Source organism: Xiphophorus hellerii, chromosome 10 (assembly GCF_003331165.1).
Source record: "Xiphophorus hellerii strain 12219 chromosome 10, Xiphophorus_hellerii-4.1, whole genome shotgun sequence".
Classification (NCBI taxonomy): Eukaryota; Metazoa; Chordata; class Actinopteri; order Cyprinodontiformes; family Poeciliidae; genus Xiphophorus; species Xiphophorus hellerii.
In genome coordinates, this window is record NC_045681.1 from 1,962,118 (window position 1) to 1,980,691 (window position 18,574).

The 18,574-nt window shown below is 36.9% G+C and overlaps 2 protein-coding genes across 2 annotated transcripts; one reads left to right on the forward strand and one right to left on the reverse strand.

The window, feature by feature from the left end:
* Positions 1-13,395, reverse strand: spsb3b (splA/ryanodine receptor domain and SOCS box containing 3b). Its single transcript, XM_032574154.1, has 7 exons — positions 13,268-13,395; positions 6,086-6,212; positions 5,361-5,526; positions 2,829-3,016; positions 1,684-1,786; positions 1,478-1,603; positions 1-811 (listed from the first exon to the last, which is right to left on the reverse strand). The coding sequence occupies exons 1-7, from the start codon at positions 13,306-13,308 to the stop codon at positions 378-380; spliced, it is 1,185 nt and encodes a 394-aa protein (XP_032430045.1). The 5' UTR covers positions 13,309-13,395; the 3' UTR covers positions 1-377.
* A 1,222-nt stretch (positions 13,396-14,617) lies between these two features.
* nubp2 (nucleotide binding protein 2 (MinD homolog, E. coli)) lies at positions 14,618-18,473 on the forward strand. The gene is made up of 7 exons (XM_032574155.1): positions 14,618-14,752; positions 15,101-15,216; positions 15,559-15,757; positions 16,523-16,677; positions 16,844-16,954; positions 17,086-17,155; positions 18,027-18,473. The coding sequence occupies exons 1-7, from the start codon at positions 14,737-14,739 to the stop codon at positions 18,164-18,166; spliced, it is 807 nt and encodes a 268-aa protein (XP_032430046.1). The 5' UTR covers positions 14,618-14,736; the 3' UTR covers positions 18,167-18,473.
* The last annotated feature ends 101 nt before the right edge of the window (positions 18,474-18,574 follow it).

The following is an 18,574-nucleotide window of genomic DNA, read 5'->3' on the forward strand; positions in this document are numbered from 1 at the left end:
AGTTCCACTGGCGCCGTTACCTAGCAACCCCAGCCAAGCTCAGTCGTTACCTAGCAACCCAGTTCTAGTTCCACTGGCAGATTATTTCACTTGTAACAAGACTTTTTTCCCATCTTAAAGGTTAATTTATCTGCCAAAGGAATTAGTAATTATTCATCAATACTATCAAATTATTGACTTATTAAAACAAGTTCTTGTATTTTACTGAACAGTTACTTCTAAGATGGTTTTAATCATTTCAAGTGTACTAAGATATTTGCAGTAGAAACTAAACCAAAAATACTTGTTAAGATTTGATGTTTTTGCAGTGTAGTGAGCATCGATCAGAGCAAACATGGCAGTAGTAGAATAAGCTTTGCAGCACAAACGCAAGCGGGTCACGTCCAGCGGCATCGTTTGCACTGATAATCCTCCGGGTCAGAGCAGCAGCTGTCGTAGTCGCTGCTCGGCGGAGTCGGCGGACAGTGGCATGCTGCGGGCCGATCCTGAGGCGCCGGCTCGGCGCAGGCACTTGGGCTGGAAGGCACGCTTGTCTGCATGCAGTCATCGTCCTCGGACGGGTCCGGGCCGCTGCTGAGGGCGAACACCCAGTCCAGTTGACTCTGCAGGACGGTGCGCAGGCCCGGCGGCAGCTGCAACGCGTCAACCACGTCAGGGCAACTGGGCAACATCTGGCGCAGCCGGGCGCAGCAGAGGTACTGCAGGGAGGTCGGCGCGTAGCAGGCGCACATCACCTTCATGCTGCTCTTAGCGGCCGTGGAGCAAACCATCGGGTAGAACTTCTTGCTCTGCAGCCTGGTAGCAGCCACACCTGTTAGCATTCATTTATCTGTTTAGCTTCACAAATAATTCAGAGGAAACAAATACAGCAAAGACTGAAAGTACTGAAGTAAACAATAACTTTAATCCAGCTATGCTAATCAAGCTATAAAGATTATTCTTTACACTTTTACAAATTAAGCTTTCAAATTCGTTTAAAGGGGCAGTAATATGTGTTTTATAGCACAATCAAGTAACTTTGTAACTTCTTATATAGTATTTTTAGGCAAAATGCATTTTTAGGTAACAATGCTATATATAGCATTGCAACAACGTTAGCATTGTTGGTGCTCACCACTGCTGAAGCAATTGAATTAAATTTGATAGATTTCTCAATAAACAAATATTAAAGCTCTAGATCTCTAGTCTTTGTTCAAATTCAAGCATTTTATTACGGTGGTGAGTTTGCTTACGCTTTGGGCCGGCTCTGCATATCGTTAAGACATGCTGCAGTTCTTAACGAGTTTGGGATGGTTATCTCTGATAAACTGAATAAAAGTGGCCCGACTACGCAACCTTGAGGAACCCCACATTTGATCTTGGTTCATAATTCAGTTTCATAAAGACAGGAACCATTTTGCTACAGCAGCAGACCGTCCCACGTGATTTATGCCCTTTAAACCTTAAATCAGAGCTACAATGTATCTTCAATCGTTACCTATGCAGTGCCGATTCTTGTAGAAGGTCAAAGTGCCGTGCCAGGTGTCGAGGTGAACTCCTATGACCGAGCCTTGACCGAACCGAGGGGAGAACTTCACTTTGTCTCCTTTGTGTTGGAGCAGACCTTCAAATAAACATTATTTTTGGTTTAAAATCTGTTCATGTGGATAAAAATCCAGATATGTGAACAGGAAGAGGTTGAACCTGTGTATGAGAGGCCCCAGCTGTCCTCATCGTGGCCCAGCAGGCTGCCAAAGCTGAACTTGAACTTATCCAGGTTCACCTCAGAGGTTCCGACCCCAACCATCTGCAGAGAGCAGACAGAAAATACATCAGTGTTCAGTGTCTTGCAAAGGTTTTCATATAGAGCCATAATATTGGGATCTAATACCTGGTATTATTAATAAGTGATCGCTGTGGTAGATTAGCTACTCTGCTATTAGCTAATCAACACAGTGGTGGTTGATTAGCCAATTTAAACACCTGCAGTAGTGATGATCTGTCAGAGTTGGTGTTTAGATCGCCCTTTTTAAAGGTTTTTAATTGAACCAAAACACCTAATTCCACATCACATGTTATGGTTGTCAACGTCAAGCTAGCATAACTGACCTACTTCCCTCTCTATTCCCTCGCTATTGTTTTCTTAATTAAAACTTTTTCCTGACCTTGTTGTCTAGCTGTAACAGTGTAGACAATTATTTTTGTCACCTCCCCCCCCCTCATTGGGGGGGGGGGGGGGGAGGTGACACAGGACAGAGGGTGGAAGGAGTAGTGACCCCTTGTATTTTTCTCCATACTTATCAGGTCAAACCACATAGTGCAATACGATATCACTGGTCAATCTATCCGCCAAATTCTTATATTTTTTTTGTGTTGTATTTATATTTACTTATATTCTTATATTCTATATTCTTATTCCTTGTTTCTTGCATAATTTAAGGTTTTTCTTGCATAATTTAAGGTTTTGGTTACTCACATTTGGTGTGTACCTTAGTATTTAATTTGTATTTTGTATTCTTTTGCACTTTTGCTTACTGTGTGTTATCTTTGTTTTTTGCCTGGGAGCTGCTGGTAACTTCAATTTCCTGAGGGAGTCTTCCCAAAGGATCAATAAAGTACAAGTCTAAGTCTAAGTCTAAGTCTAATTAGTAGCAAAGCCCTGCGTCCATTTATATTTTAAATATCAGACGTACATTTATGATTTAGCGCATTATTTCGACAATTTAACAACTAAAAGCTGTGCTAATCATCATTTGCTAGCAGTTTTTTGCCCTCCAGCAGGGAAATGGGGACGGGATCGGGTCCATACACGACCCAGGTTCAGGTTTTAATGATTTAAAGAAACTGACCATGTCGGTTCCGTAGACAGGAGAAGTCATCTTCACCTCCCAGTAGTGCTGGCCCTCTGAAAGCTCCCTGTTGCCGCGGATGGCGGCCGTGCCGCAGCTGTAGTCCGAGTGGAAGCTCACCTTCCTGTCGTCGCAGCTGAGGGAGGCGCCGGACGACTTGCAGCGCTCGTCCCAAACCCAGTCAAAAACTGAGAAGAGAAGAAGAAGAACGTGTTTATTCTACGAGTTCTCAAAACCAGAGCTCCACGACAACGGAGGGCTACGAATTATTTAAGACACAAATGTGCTACATTAATGAGAAGAAAGCGCAACGATTTAATAAGGATTAAATTTAAACCTGGAACGATTAATCGGATTAATCGTGATTAATCAGTAACTGAAATAATCATTAACTAATTTAGTAATCGATTAATCGCTGACAGGAAAATACATACTGAAGAGTGTTAAGAAAAATGATTATTTTTTGGTGTTTAATATAGCCAATATACGACATGTGTAACAGTTATATACAATACTTCTATTTGGAACAGGTCTCGTCTGAGATGCGGAAAGCAGACAAAGCAGGGCCTTTTTTCCTCCCCCTTTTGACAGACACAGCAATAAAATTTACAGTCTGAAAGAGGTTAGAGACTCTTTGGCGCCTCTCCCCGTATCTGGCACGGCCCAAGACGAAGAGGTCCGCCCGTTTGCGTAGATAAAAAACAGACACCTTTGGTATAAATCAGGAAGTCCCAACTTTCTCTGGGGGGCCGAGACAGGGCTCTGATTAGTCGGACAACGGAATGCCTTCTTTGCATATATTAAATAGGGAAACGCCTCTTTGGTTAAAATTTCAGGTCAACACCGGAGAGTCTGAGAGTTTTTTCATCTTTTCTGCACGTGGGCGCCTTTGTCTGTCTTTATGTTCGTTTGTCTTCCCTTGTGTGTCTTATTTTGTGATAAAATGCATATCTCTGTTCCTCTGCAGCTTTGTTGTCGATTGCTTTGTATGAGATTAAACTCCGTGATTTGTGACGTCAACACGTTTTGTTGTTGTTTCGTTTTAGCAGCACGCCGTCGCTACACGTCGCTGCACGGAGAGCGTCACTCGCCAAGGACTCGGAAGATCCCGGGCAAGATTAAAGAGGAAAAGAGCCAAACGTTTTGTCCAAAGCTAGCATATAATTACCTCTTTTTTTAATAAGAGCTATAATTAAGCCAGAACTGTACAAAAATATCTTATTTTTGATGAGGGAATAACATTATAACCTGACGGAAAGTTTAGAAGAGTTGATTTTACATGATACTGGACCTTTAAAAATCATAAAGTTAAATGTTAAACCATTTAAAATCTTCTAAGTTATCTATGACGAAACCCAGTTTTGGGCACACTTCTGCTACTCCGCTAACAGCGGAGCTATTTTTTTATTTAGCGATGTAGCATTTTTTCCTTACTTTGGAAACATTTAGAGCTCTTAAATTTCTCTAATAAGAACTAATTTACTTGGCTGTTTTGTAACTTTTCAGCAGAAAAAGTTTTGACATCTGTGCTACCGGCTTGTAATAGTTATTCAAGTTAGTTAGCTGTTTATATTTATGCTTTTATTTTGAAGTCTGTTTACACAGCAGTTCCGTTTCCTCTCCTCACATTCTCTCATCTTAAGAAACTTTATTGAGTAAATGGCAAGTGAACAACAAATGAATGAATGAATAAGTTCTACAGAAAAATATAAAACGCATGTGTGTCATTACTCAGAGATGGCAGAGTTCCCAAAAATTATACTCACATAAGAGTAGCACTACTTCAACATATATTTACTCAAGTAAAAGTAAAAAGTATTTGGTAAAAAGTCTACTCAAGTACTGAGTAATTGATCAAATTATCTTAATATTTAAAAAATACATCAGATGAACCAAAATATAAAGTTAAGTGGACATTTTGGGATTTTAAGGATCAAAATGACAATAATTCAGATAAATAACAAAAAATCAGGCAAAAGAAATTTTTCCAAATCAGTTTCTCTCAATAAATAAACGTATAAAACTGTAACAGAAATTACAGGTATGCGTCTGTGTCTGGTGAATTTTGGGTTAAAACATGTTTGTTTTTCACTCTGTGGGAAGAAAATCCAGAAATTTTACTCAAGTAGGAGCAAAGATGCCTCATCATGAAATGACTCAAGTAAAAATAAAAAGTACAGCATAGTAAAAATGCTCCTAAAAATAAAAAAGAACAAAACATGTAAAAAACAATACTCATGTAAAGGTAATTGACTAAATATAACTATTTATTACCCAACTCTGCAGTGACACAATTATCGTGTATCGCAATAAAATAAAAGTAAAATTTGTTATTGTGATCGTCCTGGACTAAAGGAGTAATATGCTCCAAATCCATTTCCGTTAGCATAAACTAAATGAGACTCAGACAAATGGAGTGTGATATGGTGAGTAAAAACACATTTAGCTGAATAAATCATCAGTTTTGTGTTAATTTGCTCGTTTCCAGCTTTGTTTACATGCTCAGTGCTGGTTTTCTGCGGTGCGGCTCACCCTGGTCCACCTCCCTGTCGTCAGCGGCCCATAAACTCGGGTTCAGCTCCTCCTGCGGCTCACAGATGGAGAACGATTCCCGCTTCCCTGGCACAGCAAAAGGCAGAACCACAACCTCAGAACCAGTTCCGACCAGCTGATCCGCCTCAGACTCCAGGTCGCCGATCTGAGAAACAAACAACACGATGTGAGTGTGAACGTGTTAGTCCCAGCAGAGCAGATTCAGGCTTGCATTTAGCATTTTTGTAATTTCGCCAAAAGGCAGGAACCAAAGGAAGAGTAAAAACAGGTTTGTTGTGTCCCTGCAGGCTCCGGGTCCAAACCCGAACTACTGCGTAAACCTTTTAACAACAGAAACTGCAGGTGTGAGTCTGTCTGGTGAAGTTTTGGTGAAAACATGTTTGTTTTTCATTCAGTGGGAGGAAAATCCAAAAATTTTACTCAAGTAAGAGTAGAGATACTTCATAATAAAATTATTCAAGTAAACGTAAAAAGTACAGCACAATAAAAATACTCCTATAGTTTTTTTTTAAGTTACTCATGTAATTAAGTAAATGTAACTAGTTACTACCCAGCTCTGGTGTTTAGCGGACGTGTGCCCTCCACTCTTCTTGATTGTTTTGCACAATTTTAATTTGTGCAAAAAAGCATATTTTTCAAATCCAAATAATGGAAAAGCTTAAAGAAACGTTGCATATTTAGCATGTTTTCCTCTGCTGCCTCACCTGAGTCACTGATTGGCTGTCCCACTCCTCCCTGTCGGCAGCTGTCATGACATCTGCGTCCTGCCAGGTTTCGCTCCAGGCCACATGTCGAGTTTTGCCGCTCCGGCTTCTTCTCAGCATGGCGGCTCTGCAGAAGGCCAACATAAAACCTGAGGACCAGCTGGCGGCCGAGCTGGACGCCATGTCACCTCTGACCTGCTGGCCTCTACAGACTGGGCCTCTGCAGCAGAGCTCCACCGAACCAGGACAGATACAATGTTTTGGTTTCTTCTTTTGCTTATATAAAACTTAACTTAGATATAATGGCCTGTTATGGCCACTGCAGACAGAGGAGAAAAAGAAGTGAATTTCTGCCAAAAGAAATAGTATATTTAATTTAAAAAAAATTACATTTCTGAGTTTGAAAACTCCAAACTGGCTAGAAAAACATTTAAATTTTGAGATTAATCTCAGAAATGTTCAAGAAAAAATGTGAAAATTTCAGAGTTTGAAAAATTCAAATCTGAAATTTTGGCGTTAATTTCAGAAGTTTCTTGAAAAACACGTGGAATTTTCTGAGTTTGGAAAGACAAACATTTGTTAGAAAAAATAACAGAAGTTTTGAGGTTAAGCTAATACATTTTTTAGAAAATGTGGAAATTGCTTAGTTTGAAAAGTTGGCACTTTGCTGGAAAAAAAATCTAAGATTTTGAGACTAAAATTTCAAATTTTGTGAAGTCAAAAATTTACAAAAAACACTTCGAAATTTACTGGAAAAAACTTATTTTAAAAGTCGGATTTTTTTTTTACTTGAAACTAAGAAATGGTAATTGTTTTTCTAGAAAAATTCTAAGATTAATTTTTAAAAAACTCCTGAGAATTTTCTAGCAAATTTCTGACTTTTAAAACTCAGAAATTTCCTCATTTTTCTAAAATATTTCTCAGCTTCGTCTCAAAATTTCTGACTTTTCTGGCAGGAATTTACCCTCCGTTTTTATAGTACGGCGTCGTATGGATGGGATTTGAAGAACAACCACGCCTGTTTTTTTCCTGAACCGTCTCACGGACCCGTCTGACGGCTCTAAGTAGGTCACCAACGCTACCTGTTCACGTTTGGCTTTGCAGCCTTGTCCTGCAGCCAGGATGCAGCTGCAACAACACATCCCGAAATGATCCAGGCTAGTTCTCCTGTTTCTGTCCCAGTTAGCACCAGGAGGAATATTTATGCTCATGTTTAGCTAAAGAGACGCCTGGAAATGTTTGGTTTTAAAACAAAAACACAGATATTACGGTTCCTTCTAAAAATCACAACCTTTTTCCATTATGTTTTGTTAAATTACGGATATTTAGTGACAAAATTTTCACCTCATAGACGTAACTTCCTGAAGGACTGGGCTGGACAGTCCACACCAATTTTTCCTGACCCTTTTTTTCTTTATGTACCTGCAGCTGCACGTTGTATTCAAAGCATTAACAGACAAGTAATGCTTTTAAAAATTCCTTTTTAAAGCATAAATGGCAAGTCCTCCATCAATTGAACGGACACATATCCGTAGTTACAATTTAAGATATCTTGAACTTAATTATGACTAGTCAAAATTACGATTTTAGATATCTGAATTAAGAATTGCGTGGAAGCCCCTTAGTGCTGTCCAAACAGTCGCCTGCAGAATTTTATGTTTCCTGTACAAAATAGTCAGTAAATGCCACAACGTAGAAAAAGCTCAGCAATGTTGGATATGCAGAGAAAACAAACCTTCATCAACTATAAGACTGCTTCTCAAATCTGCAAAAAACCCTCTTTATTCATTTCCGACGAACCGAATACACTTAAAAACAGCTTTGAAAAGCTAAAAGCATTTTCAAACACTCAAATTGCCACGTAAGTCAGGGACGTTTTGACTATACAGAATACATATTGAAGATATCAGTAATGTCGTTCTGAATAGTCAGAATGTTAATTTAAGATATCTTAAATAGAGAAGCTGTGTAATTCAAGATATCTCTAATTTATTTAGAGATATCTTAAAAGGAATTCTGACTGGTCAAAATTACAATTCAAGATATCTTTAATTTAGTTTTGTTTAGTCATTATTTGCTTTTCAGATATCTATAATTTAGTTTTCACTAGTCAAAACTAAATTTATCCAAATTTATCCAAAATTTGGATAAATTTATTATCCAAAAATAAATGTAAGATATCTTGAATATGTTGTCATTCGAGGTATCTTTAGTTAGAATTATGACTAGTCAAAGCTAAAATCAAGATATCCTGAATTTACTTTATGACTAGTCATAATTTAATTGTAGATATCTGAAATAGTGTTGGCAATTAATATCAAAACTTTGCGTCTCCTTCTGAGATTCTTTGCTTGATTGCGTCATTTCACCGACCGCAACAGCGCTGTATGGCAAGCCGTTTTAACATACATTCGGTTTGCCGCCCTTACATTCCAGATAGCTCAAATTGTTTTATGACTTAGCGATTTAAGATATCTCTAATTATATTTTGACTAGTCGAAATGACGTCAGATTTACCATTGAGTTGTATGGAGACTTCAATTCAAATATCTACTATGAATTGGTGACTATCTGAAATCCACATGATAGCAAGATAACAAGGTCCAAATGGATCACATGTCACAGGCTTTTATTAAAAAAATTAAAAAATATATGTAAAGAAAACGGAGTTTGGTTTAGTTATGCCAACGTAACTTTTACCACCTTAGCATGCGCTGTTGCTGCGCAGTTCGGAGTATTTTGGTTCAATTAACACAAAAATAATTCGACCCACATAAATGTTCTGACAGGTGATCAGAAGTGCAGGTGTTTAAGATGGTTAATGATCCACCGCCAGAGTTCAGGCGATCACTTCCTAATGATGCCAAACGGAAATTCAGGAGCATAAATCTGTTGTTTATTGGTTGCCATGGCAACGAGTCTGCGTGTGACGTTAAGCTGACAGGCTGAGGAAAATAATAATAATAATAATAATAATATAACCACCTGTTTTTCTACATTTTTCCCAGGACAAATTGCATCATTTGCTCGTAGAACATGAATATTCAGAGCAACCATCAAATAGGATGAAATATTTCATTAAGTAGAGAGGAGCCAAAGTTTGTTAAACTTTAAATCATTAAGTAAAATTAAATTATGGGCCATTATAAAGAGAAATTCGCTTTGTTCTCTCTTGTTTCTAGAACTGACTGATATCTTGATACTCTTGAAATAAGACAAAAATCACTTTCATGTAACTTTTCATTAAAATACAGGAGTTTGTTTTAAGCCAGTAATTCCTTAATATTTATAAAAAAATAAACACTAGTTCCATCAGCAGATTATTTCCCTTATAAATATCTTATTAAGTGAAATAATTTAAAATGCTTTTGTAAAATCAATGACTTAACTCCAGCTCCTCTTTTTTGATAAAGTTTTTATCTTATTTCAGGTGCACTAACATATTTGCTCCAGAAACTAGACCGAAAATACTTGGTAATATTTTTAGTTTTGCTGTTATTTCATGATTTGTGAGGAACAAAAACAGAAAATAAAACCCAACCAAGTGAATATTTTGTCTCTAAATAACAATAATTTTACAAAAAGTGATGGAAAAGTGTTTTATTTTTGAAAGATTTTGTGTACAAGTTCAAGCAGAGCAGGACTGTTTCTCTCTTTTTTATATAAATCTGGAAATATTTGTGCAATACTTATAAATACTTGGACTTGATGCTCCCAAATTAATCTTTTATAACTAGAATTAAACACAGTACATCTGGAAATAGTAATAATAATAAAACTCCAGACATTAAGTGTTTGTAAATTAGACAGTTATTTGGTTTGACTTAGTCTGTTGATTTTGCAATAAACGTTTAAAAGGAATAAAAAATGATGCTAATAGGAGGGATAAATATACATAATTTTAAATCACAGTTTGCATTTATTTCACAAAAAATATTGAAAAAGAAAAAAGAAACATCGTCACTTGGTTTGGCATCTAAACTATCAGATTTCCTTTTCTTGGATTTTAAATTGGACCAAAGTTTGTTGAACTTTGTCTGCTTTAGATGCTGAACAAAGTGGTAAAAGTCCTAAAGTTTGAAAATAATTAAAGAAAAATATGAATAAATGCATCTCTGAACAAGATAACAGGAAGATATAATTCACACATGTTTATTTCTGGGAACCAGAACTTGTGATCGTTAAAATTACATGTTTATGCACAGAAACTGGACCCAGCAATGAATGCATTTATTTCGCACTGTTTCTTTAAGAAGGAGGAATTTCAACACTACCTGCGTTTCCATTTCCATATACTTGCGCGATTTGACATTTTGAAAATGCTCACAAAAAGCATCTTCCAAAAAAAAAACAGTTTTTTGATTAAATGTTTGGGTTTTTTTTCTTTCTCAGTTGATTCCACTAAGGGGCGCTAGAAACACTTTTTTCGAATCACACCTTAAGGAACCGGATGTTGGAGTCGGCGCAAACCACGAAGAAGAACGTGACAGGAAGTAGTTGGAGGAAGCTGGCGCCATGTTTTCTAATGACTTATCACGTAAACAAACATATCCACGCGTGATTTTAATTGCGCATCTTATTTAATGGAAACACAGCAAAGGGTTTTTTCGACATTAGCGGAATATTGACAGTTTTTCGCCCGTCTGTAATGGAAACTGGATCATTTTTGCATCAAAGCCAAACGCAGTTAAACAACCTGCCGTAAAATTCACAACAAGAAAATGAAATACACTGAAAAAAACGCATTTCTCTTTGAATGACTGTGTTTATCTGACAAGGACAAAAACTCAGATTGTGACGTTGTAAATCATTTAAATATAAACGGAAGAGCGAACGATGCGCCGAAATAACGCGGATCACTTTGAATCATTTATTGTTTTCATTATTTTTAAAGCAGCTGCTGATTGAATCACCACAAACAGACAACTACTGTGTTTTCTAACTCTAAAATCAAACACTTACTGATGTATTTACCTCCACAGTCAATAACTCCTGCTTCACTGATTGGCTCCCTGCTTTTATAACTTAGAACTGCAAAAACACAAAACCGTACCAACTAATTCAGTCTAAGTTTAGTGCAAATACATTTATACATTTGAAATAAGACAAAACTAACTTATAAGTCACTTTTCGACTAAATGTAGTAGCTCATTTTGAGTAAATGATTCCTTAATATTGATTAAAAAGTACTACTTCCATTAGCAAATTATTTCATTTATAGCAAAATATTTTTCTGACAGTATTAGAGCCACACTAAGTACATTTTAAAAATAATATCACAACAGTAAAGTCATAATAGTGTGACTTTAGTTTTACGACTTAATTGTTACATCATTATGACTTTATTCTAGAAATATTCTGGCTTTATTTTCATAATGTTACGACTTTATTCTTGTAATATTTTGGCTTTGTTCTCATGCCGGTTTGCTCTTGTAATTTTTATTATTTTTTTCTTACTATGGCCCTAATACTCTGTCACAACACATATAGGTGAAAATGTATAATATATTGATGAAAAAGTTTATTTTTCATCAATATAAAGGAATTATTAACTCAAAACAAGCTCCTATTTCTGGCTGAAAACCAGAACCCTAACTAACTTACTACTTGTAAGTTAGTTTTGTCTTATTTCAAGTGAACTAAGATATTTGCAGTAGAAACCAGATCAACTAACTGTTGTGTTTTTGCAGCGCGGCGTTGCGGTCTGGACCCGATGGCGTGTTAATGCCAGACCTGAGCAGCAGCTGGTCACTTCCTGTCCAAGCAGGTGCAGGAGACGATTGCAGTTAATTTAGATTAGTCAGTCTAGAGCAGGTCTCCCTTTAATTGGGCCTTACCCTAAATACCGAGCCGGCACCTGGAGGTCTGAGTCAGGACAGCCTGACTCAGGTAGAGGAACGGATCCACTCAGAAACCGCAGAATGACGATATTTAAGCTGCACAGCCAAACCTTCTGTCATGTGGGACAAGCCAACAACACTACCGCGCCACAAAATGTCAAGAAATACTAACAGAAAGATTCAAATAAAATCAAGAAATTAAAGTTGTCTGATTTTCTTTATTTTTTTTTTTTTAACAATCCAAAAACTCTGTATTAGAAGAAATTTCATTCAGTTTTCAAATTGTTTTGGCCTTGATTGAAACAAACTTATTCTGTTGGTGCCACTTTCCTTAAAAACACCAAGATTAATAAATTAAAGTGGCAGCAAAGTCAGTTTTTCAGTAAAACTTTTGACATGTTTTCCTCAACTAGAATACTACAACATAAAATATGATGTTTAATCAGGATAATAACTTTACTTGATTTTACCTAAAAACTTTGCATCAGCACCTGCGATGTACAGAGATGGGTAGTAACTAGTTACATTTACTCATTTACCTGACTAATCATTTGTTAAAATTACTTTTGGGATTATCTTTACTTTGAGTAATTTTATTATGACGTATCATTTCCTTTACTTGAGTAAAACTTCTGTATTTTCTACCCACTGAATGAGAAACAAACAAGTTTTAACCATAAATCCACCAGATCAAACTCACAGCTGCAGAACAAAATCTACTGCTTGTACTGTATGAAGCTGTAAAACTCCAACATGTCCACACTGTTTGTGTTCTATTGGAGATGTAGAACCGCCTTAATCATGCAGATTTTTATTTATTTCTGTTAAAGTTTCTGAAGTTTTTATTCAAACTGATTTGGAAGAATTTTCTTTTGCCCGATTTTGTTATTTTTTGTTACTTATATTAATTATTGTCACTTTGGTTCTTAAAATACCAAAATTTTCACTAAACTTCATATTTTGGTCCACCTGGTTATGCAGTTTCTGAATATGAAGGGATTGATGATTTCATCAGTTACTCAGCCCTTTCTGCTACTTTTGAATTTTACTTGAGTAGAAACATGTTGCAGTAGTGCTGCTGTTACTTGAATATAATTTTTGGGTTCTTTGCCCTCTTGTGATGGAAAAGCCAAATTTATACACCCCTGGTGTGAAGTGTTGATTTGTTTTTCTTCTTTTAGTTCCTCTATCTCAAATTGAACGCCATCAGCTGCCATGCTCCAATTCTCTTCGACAAACTCTGATCTGCTGTTTCTGAACTATAAACTCCAGATTTGTAACTTATGTGGTTAAATAACCAGCTTCAGATTCAGAAAGACTTTTATACAGAGAGTGTTCCTACCTTACAGAGGTCTCCCTGAATGTTGTGCTGCAGAGGCTCATGTGGATCCCTGTCGGTGTGACAGCTGCAGCCTTCAGTCTGTCCCACTTTCTGCAGGACAGAAGTAAACAGAACCCGTCCACGCCCACCGCGCGCTCCTATTGGATCAGAACCAGGCAGAGGAGGAGTTACTGTCCGTTATCACTGGACTCCTTCTTCTTCTCCTTCTTGACGTCCTCCACGTCTGGTCTGCAGCTGATTCAAGGCTCGTCATGTGACGGCTGCTGACCTGAGCACTGCAGGCTGAAGAAAACTAGCAGAATAACCAAAAACACAAAATCTTGCCAAGTATTTCTTATCTAGTTTCTGTTGCAAACATTTTAGCACACTTGAAATTAGACTAAAGTAACATAAAAGTAACTCTAGCAAGATATAGCAGCTTGTTCTAAGTGAATAATTCCTTAATATTGGTGAAAAACGTCTAGTTCAACTGGCACCGTTACCTAGCAACGCCAGCCAAGCCCAGCCCGTCGCCTAGCAACCCAGTTCTAGTTCCGCTGGCAGATTATTTACTTCTATTTACATACTATCTAGTTTGGTTTATTTTTGCACAACTAAAATACAGATCAAAGATACACTGCATAAACACAAAATCTGACCAAGGATTTTTTTACCTACTTTCTCGCCCAAGTAACTCTGGCAAGAGTAAAATTATAATAGTACAACTTTATTCTCGTAATAGAGTGATGAGTTTTCATCTGAGCACTTTAGGAGAAGATAACAAGCAAAATAACCAAAGAAAAAAAAATCTTACCAAGTAGTTTTCCTCTAGTTTCTAGTGCAAATATATTAGTACATTTAAATAAAACTAACTTACAGGTAACTTTCCAGAAAGATATAGAAGCTTGTTTTAAGTAAATATTTTCTTAATATTAATGGAAAAGTTCCACTGGCAGATTATTTTACCAATAGCAGGACCTTTTTTCCAATATTCTCACCAATATTAAGGAATTATTGACTAAAAACAAGCTCCTTTGACTTCCCTATTTTTAACATTTTGGAACTTAATCTGTTGTTACACCCATAATTATGAGTTGTAAAGTGAAAAATACAACACTTTATCTTATAATTATAAAGTTTTATGTCAGAATTATGACTTTTTATTGTATGTTTATTTATTATTTATTTTCCCTTTGGGCTCAAAAAGTATTTTTGATCTCGTAATTATGACATTAAAAGTCAAAGTACATTCTAACTGCTTTAACGTTACTCAAAAATAACTCAAAATAAAATAGCAGCAAAAATTAATCAAGGAATAGAAATAACCATTTAATAATTTCCTTGTCGCAGTAACGAAGACATCCGGTTACGTAGCAAAAGGAGGCGGGACTTGTGCTCTTCTGCTGCATGTGATTGGTGCGTGACGACAACGGAAGTTATTGTTGTTTCTCTGCCGACTGTGTTCGTGTTTTAGCTCCATCATCTGCAGTATGGAGCAGAATAATGGTAACAATGGAAATACAATCAACAATAACCGAGGATTTATATCTGCTTACAGTTTGTTTATTGTCACAATAACTGAATATATTTGTGTATTAAAATGTAGCTGAATTCACTGAGCTGCTAGCTAAAGCTAACTCTGCAAAAGTTTCTCTTCTTATTATAAAGTTGATAGTTTGTGCTGTGAAACGTGAATTCATTAGCTACGTTCATGCTAGTGTTGGTTAACCAGTGATTCATGTTAAACTCTTGCTATATGTACCATATAACTAATTTGCTCAAATATACAGTTTATTAAAGGCGGTTGTCATTGATTATGGACGATATCTACAGTATGTCGTTATTTCATGTTAGAGGGGAGTCTGGCCCAGGTTCGCCATGTTGTTTTGGTTCTGTCGGGAAAAGGAGGAGTTGGAAAGAGCACCATCACCACAGAGTTAGCTTTGGCTCTGAGGCATGCAGGCAAAAAGGTGAGTCTGCAGACAGACCATCACCTAACGCTGGAAAAACTGAAATCTTCTAGAAAAAACTTGGAAAACTTCTGAGTTTGAAGAGTCCAAAACCTACTAGAAAAAATTTAGAAAAAACTTGGAAATTACTAAGTTTGAAAAGTCCAGAAAAATACTGAGATTAATTGAAGAAAATTTCAAGAAACCCTTGGAAATTTCAGATTATTTTTTCTAGAAAGTCTTTCACTTTTCAGAATCGGAGATTTCAGTGCTTTTGCTAGAAATTTTCAGAGTTCATTGTTTATTTCTGTGTTTTTATTAGAAAATAATCTTAACTCGCTGATGAACCTCCATGTTGTCCAGGTTGGGATTCTTGACGTTGACCTTTGTGGGCCGAGTATCCCCCGCATGCTGAGCGTCGGCCGACCAGAGGTGCATCAGTGCGACGCCGGATGGGTCCCAGTCTACACAGACGCTCAGAAGAGTCTGGCTCTGATGTCCATCGGTTTCCTGATGGAAGACCCGGATGAAGCCGTGGTGTGGAGAGGCCCGAAGAAAACCGGTACCACCAGATCAGACACTGGGTTCCCAATCATTAGACACATTTTAACCATTTATTAGTAGTAGAGAGGAACTGAAAGGAGTACACTCCTGCACAAAATGTCAGAAATTTTGATATTCATCTCACAGATTTTCTAGAAAAAGTTTATGATTAATTGCAGACGTTTTGTGGAAAAAACTTGGAAATTTGGGTGTGAAAAGTTGAAAATTTACTATAAAAATGTGAGCTTAATCTCAGAAATATTCTTGCAAACACAAGGAAATTTGAGTTTTCCTAGAATTTTTTCCATATTTCAAAATCAGAAATGTCCACATTTTCTCTATAAACTCTTGAAAAAGCAAAACTTTATCAGTAAATCTCATTTCTGTGGGTCTAATAATGTTTAATTCGACAACAAAATAATTAATCTGAGAAATTCTGGCAAATTTAGACCAGAAATAAATTTTTCTTGACGACCGTGGCGGCCATTTTGAATTTTTCAGTTGCTAACGGATTTTACCCATTAGCAAAATGCTAGTTAAGCACACAGTATTTCTAATATGTCAGTTTGTGTGTTACCTTATTTAAAATGTGTTTTTGTCGTCTAGATAATATGATCTTTGTAAACTTACAATGAAATAATTTCTTCTGAATGGATTAAGAATAAAAATACATAATTTCTGGGGGGTTTTTTGGTTCATAAAAGGATAAAATTAGAGAGGACAAATTGTTATGCGGCATGATTTGCTCTTCAGTTCCTGGACTGAGTGTTGCTCTTTCCAACAGCTTTGATTGGCCAGTTTGTGTCGGATGTAGCGTGGGGGGAGCTGGACGTGCTGCTGGTCGACACGCCGCCGGGGACGTCGGACGAGCATCTGGCCGTGCTGGAAAACCTTAAAAAACATAAAGTGGACGGAGCCATTTTGGTCACCACTCCTCAGGTAGAAATTAAACGAATGAAATGGAAAAAAAAGAAGCAAGAATTTAATTATTTCGTATCGTTCCCACTGGTCTTTGCAGCTGTTTCTTTTCGGTTCGAATCCCAGTGATGAAATCAAATGTTGAAAAATGTTTAACATGTTATTTCCCTTCCTGTTTTGGTTGCAGGCCGTGTCTACAGGGGATGTGAGGAGAGAAATCACTTTCTGTAAGAAAACCGGAGTTCGGATCCTGGGGATTGTAGAAAACATGAGCGGCTTTGTTTGCCCTCACTGCTCCGTAAGTAATCCTGGTTAATAAACCATAATTACATGACTCTGATCATTAGTTTATATATGAAGTCACATAAACATTGATTATGATTTGGAAAAGCTGGAATGTGTTTATAAAATGTTGCCTATTTGCTACAGGAATGCAGCAATATTTTCTCAAAGGGTGGCGGTGAAGAACTGGCCAAACTGACCGGATCCGTGTTTCTAGGTGGGACTTGTAGTTTCAACTAACAGCCACAAGATGGCAACAAAAACCCTACAGTCTAAAGTCCATACTGTTAAAATGGTCGATCACGTTCAGCAAGACGTTTGTAGTTAAGGTCTGAATTATTAATCACACAAAACGCATAATTTTGCCATGGAAATGATAATAAATTACATTTATAGTTTTACTGTTTCCAGGAGAACAAAGTTTGATCAGATTTTATTGTGACGATTCACTAATCAAGCATGAATGTTGACCATAAAGAGCAACTAAACCCCAAATCAGGTTTTTTGGCAGATACACTCTATTGGTTGCCATCGTAATGTTTCTGTGCAACTTGTTGCTTTTCAAAAGACAGTTGCTAGCAGGTCTGAAAAGTCGCTAGTTATTTTTTGCTGCCCTCCTGACCCTCTGCCCACAAAAAAGAAACTAATTTGTTCTAGCTGCTTTTTTGAAAAGAAAAAAATATTCTCAGTTGGTTTTTTGAAGAAAAAAAAAGTTGCTGGATTTGTCGCTGGTTGCTTTGTTGAAAAAGAAAAACCTCCAGCAAGCAATCGTTTCTCATTTGTCCAGACATTTTGTACGAAGCAGAACAATGGTCGGGTTTTACCAATAATTTGGTAATTCTTTAAACTTTCCTGTTACATCAGTAAAATAAATGGATCAAACTCATTGGAGATTCTGTTTTTGTTCATTAAGAGATTTAGAGTTTTAGTTATTAAATTTGTATTTCAACTGTAAACAAAACTAAATTACATTGATCAGGTTTCTGCAGGCTGGTAATGATGCCTAAAGTGGAACATAAACGTTTCGGAAATGTAATTATAGTTTCCTGATGGTTTGATTCTGGTTGTAACGGATGTTCTGATTTCAGGTTCGGTACCGTTGGATCCGCTCCTCAGCGCCAGCATAGAGGAAGGCAAAGACTTTGCACAGTCATTTCCTGACAGCTCCACATTCAGCGCCATCAGCACAATTTCTCAAACGTTACTCAACAGCCTCCAAACAGACTGATTTTTTTCTGAATTCAAATATTTGTATCGTTGTACACATTTCTCTTGTATACTTTATTATTGGTCGCATAATCTGGGTGTTTCTTTTCCTTTAAATCAGTTCTGCTTCCTGTGGTTTTTGATGTTGAAGCAGCAAAGCGTCATAAACTGAAAAATAAATGCAGAAACTGAAGACATTTGTGTGTTCGGAAGTCAGTCAACAGTTGGAATCTTTAATTGAGAAACTGATACATCCAGAGCTTGTACAGGATTATTGATGGACAGCAGTTCTAGTTCCAGAAAATATGCTCCAGATTAAAAAAAAAAAATTGCATAACTTTAAAGCTAATCATGTCTGATTTCTTTCTTTTTTTAATTAAATACATCTTGATCTGGATAAAATCTTCTGAGCAGGAAAACACTGAATCCC

Bases quoted from the DNA above. Each gene is read 5' to 3' on its own strand.
- spsb3b (XM_032574154.1), bottom strand. From the start codon at position 13,308: ATGAGCCTCTGCAGCACAACATTCAGGGAGACCTCTGTAAG. The intron at 5,527-6,085 runs GTGAGGCAGCAG...TTTGTTTCTCAG, and splicing joins ACAGCCAATCAGTGACTCAG to ATCGGCGACCTGGAGTCTGA. The intron at 3,017-5,360 runs GTGAGCCGCACC...TTCTCTTCTCAG, and splicing joins CGACAGGGAGGTGGACCAGG to TTTTTGACTGGGTTTGGGAC.
- nubp2 (XM_032574155.1), top strand. The intron at 15,217-15,558 runs GTGAGTCTGCAG...CATGTTGTCCAG, and splicing joins TGAGGCATGCAGGCAAAAAG to GTTGGGATTCTTGACGTTGA. The intron at 16,955-17,085 runs GTAAGTAATCCT...TATTTGCTACAG, and splicing joins TTGTTTGCCCTCACTGCTCC to GAATGCAGCAATATTTTCTC.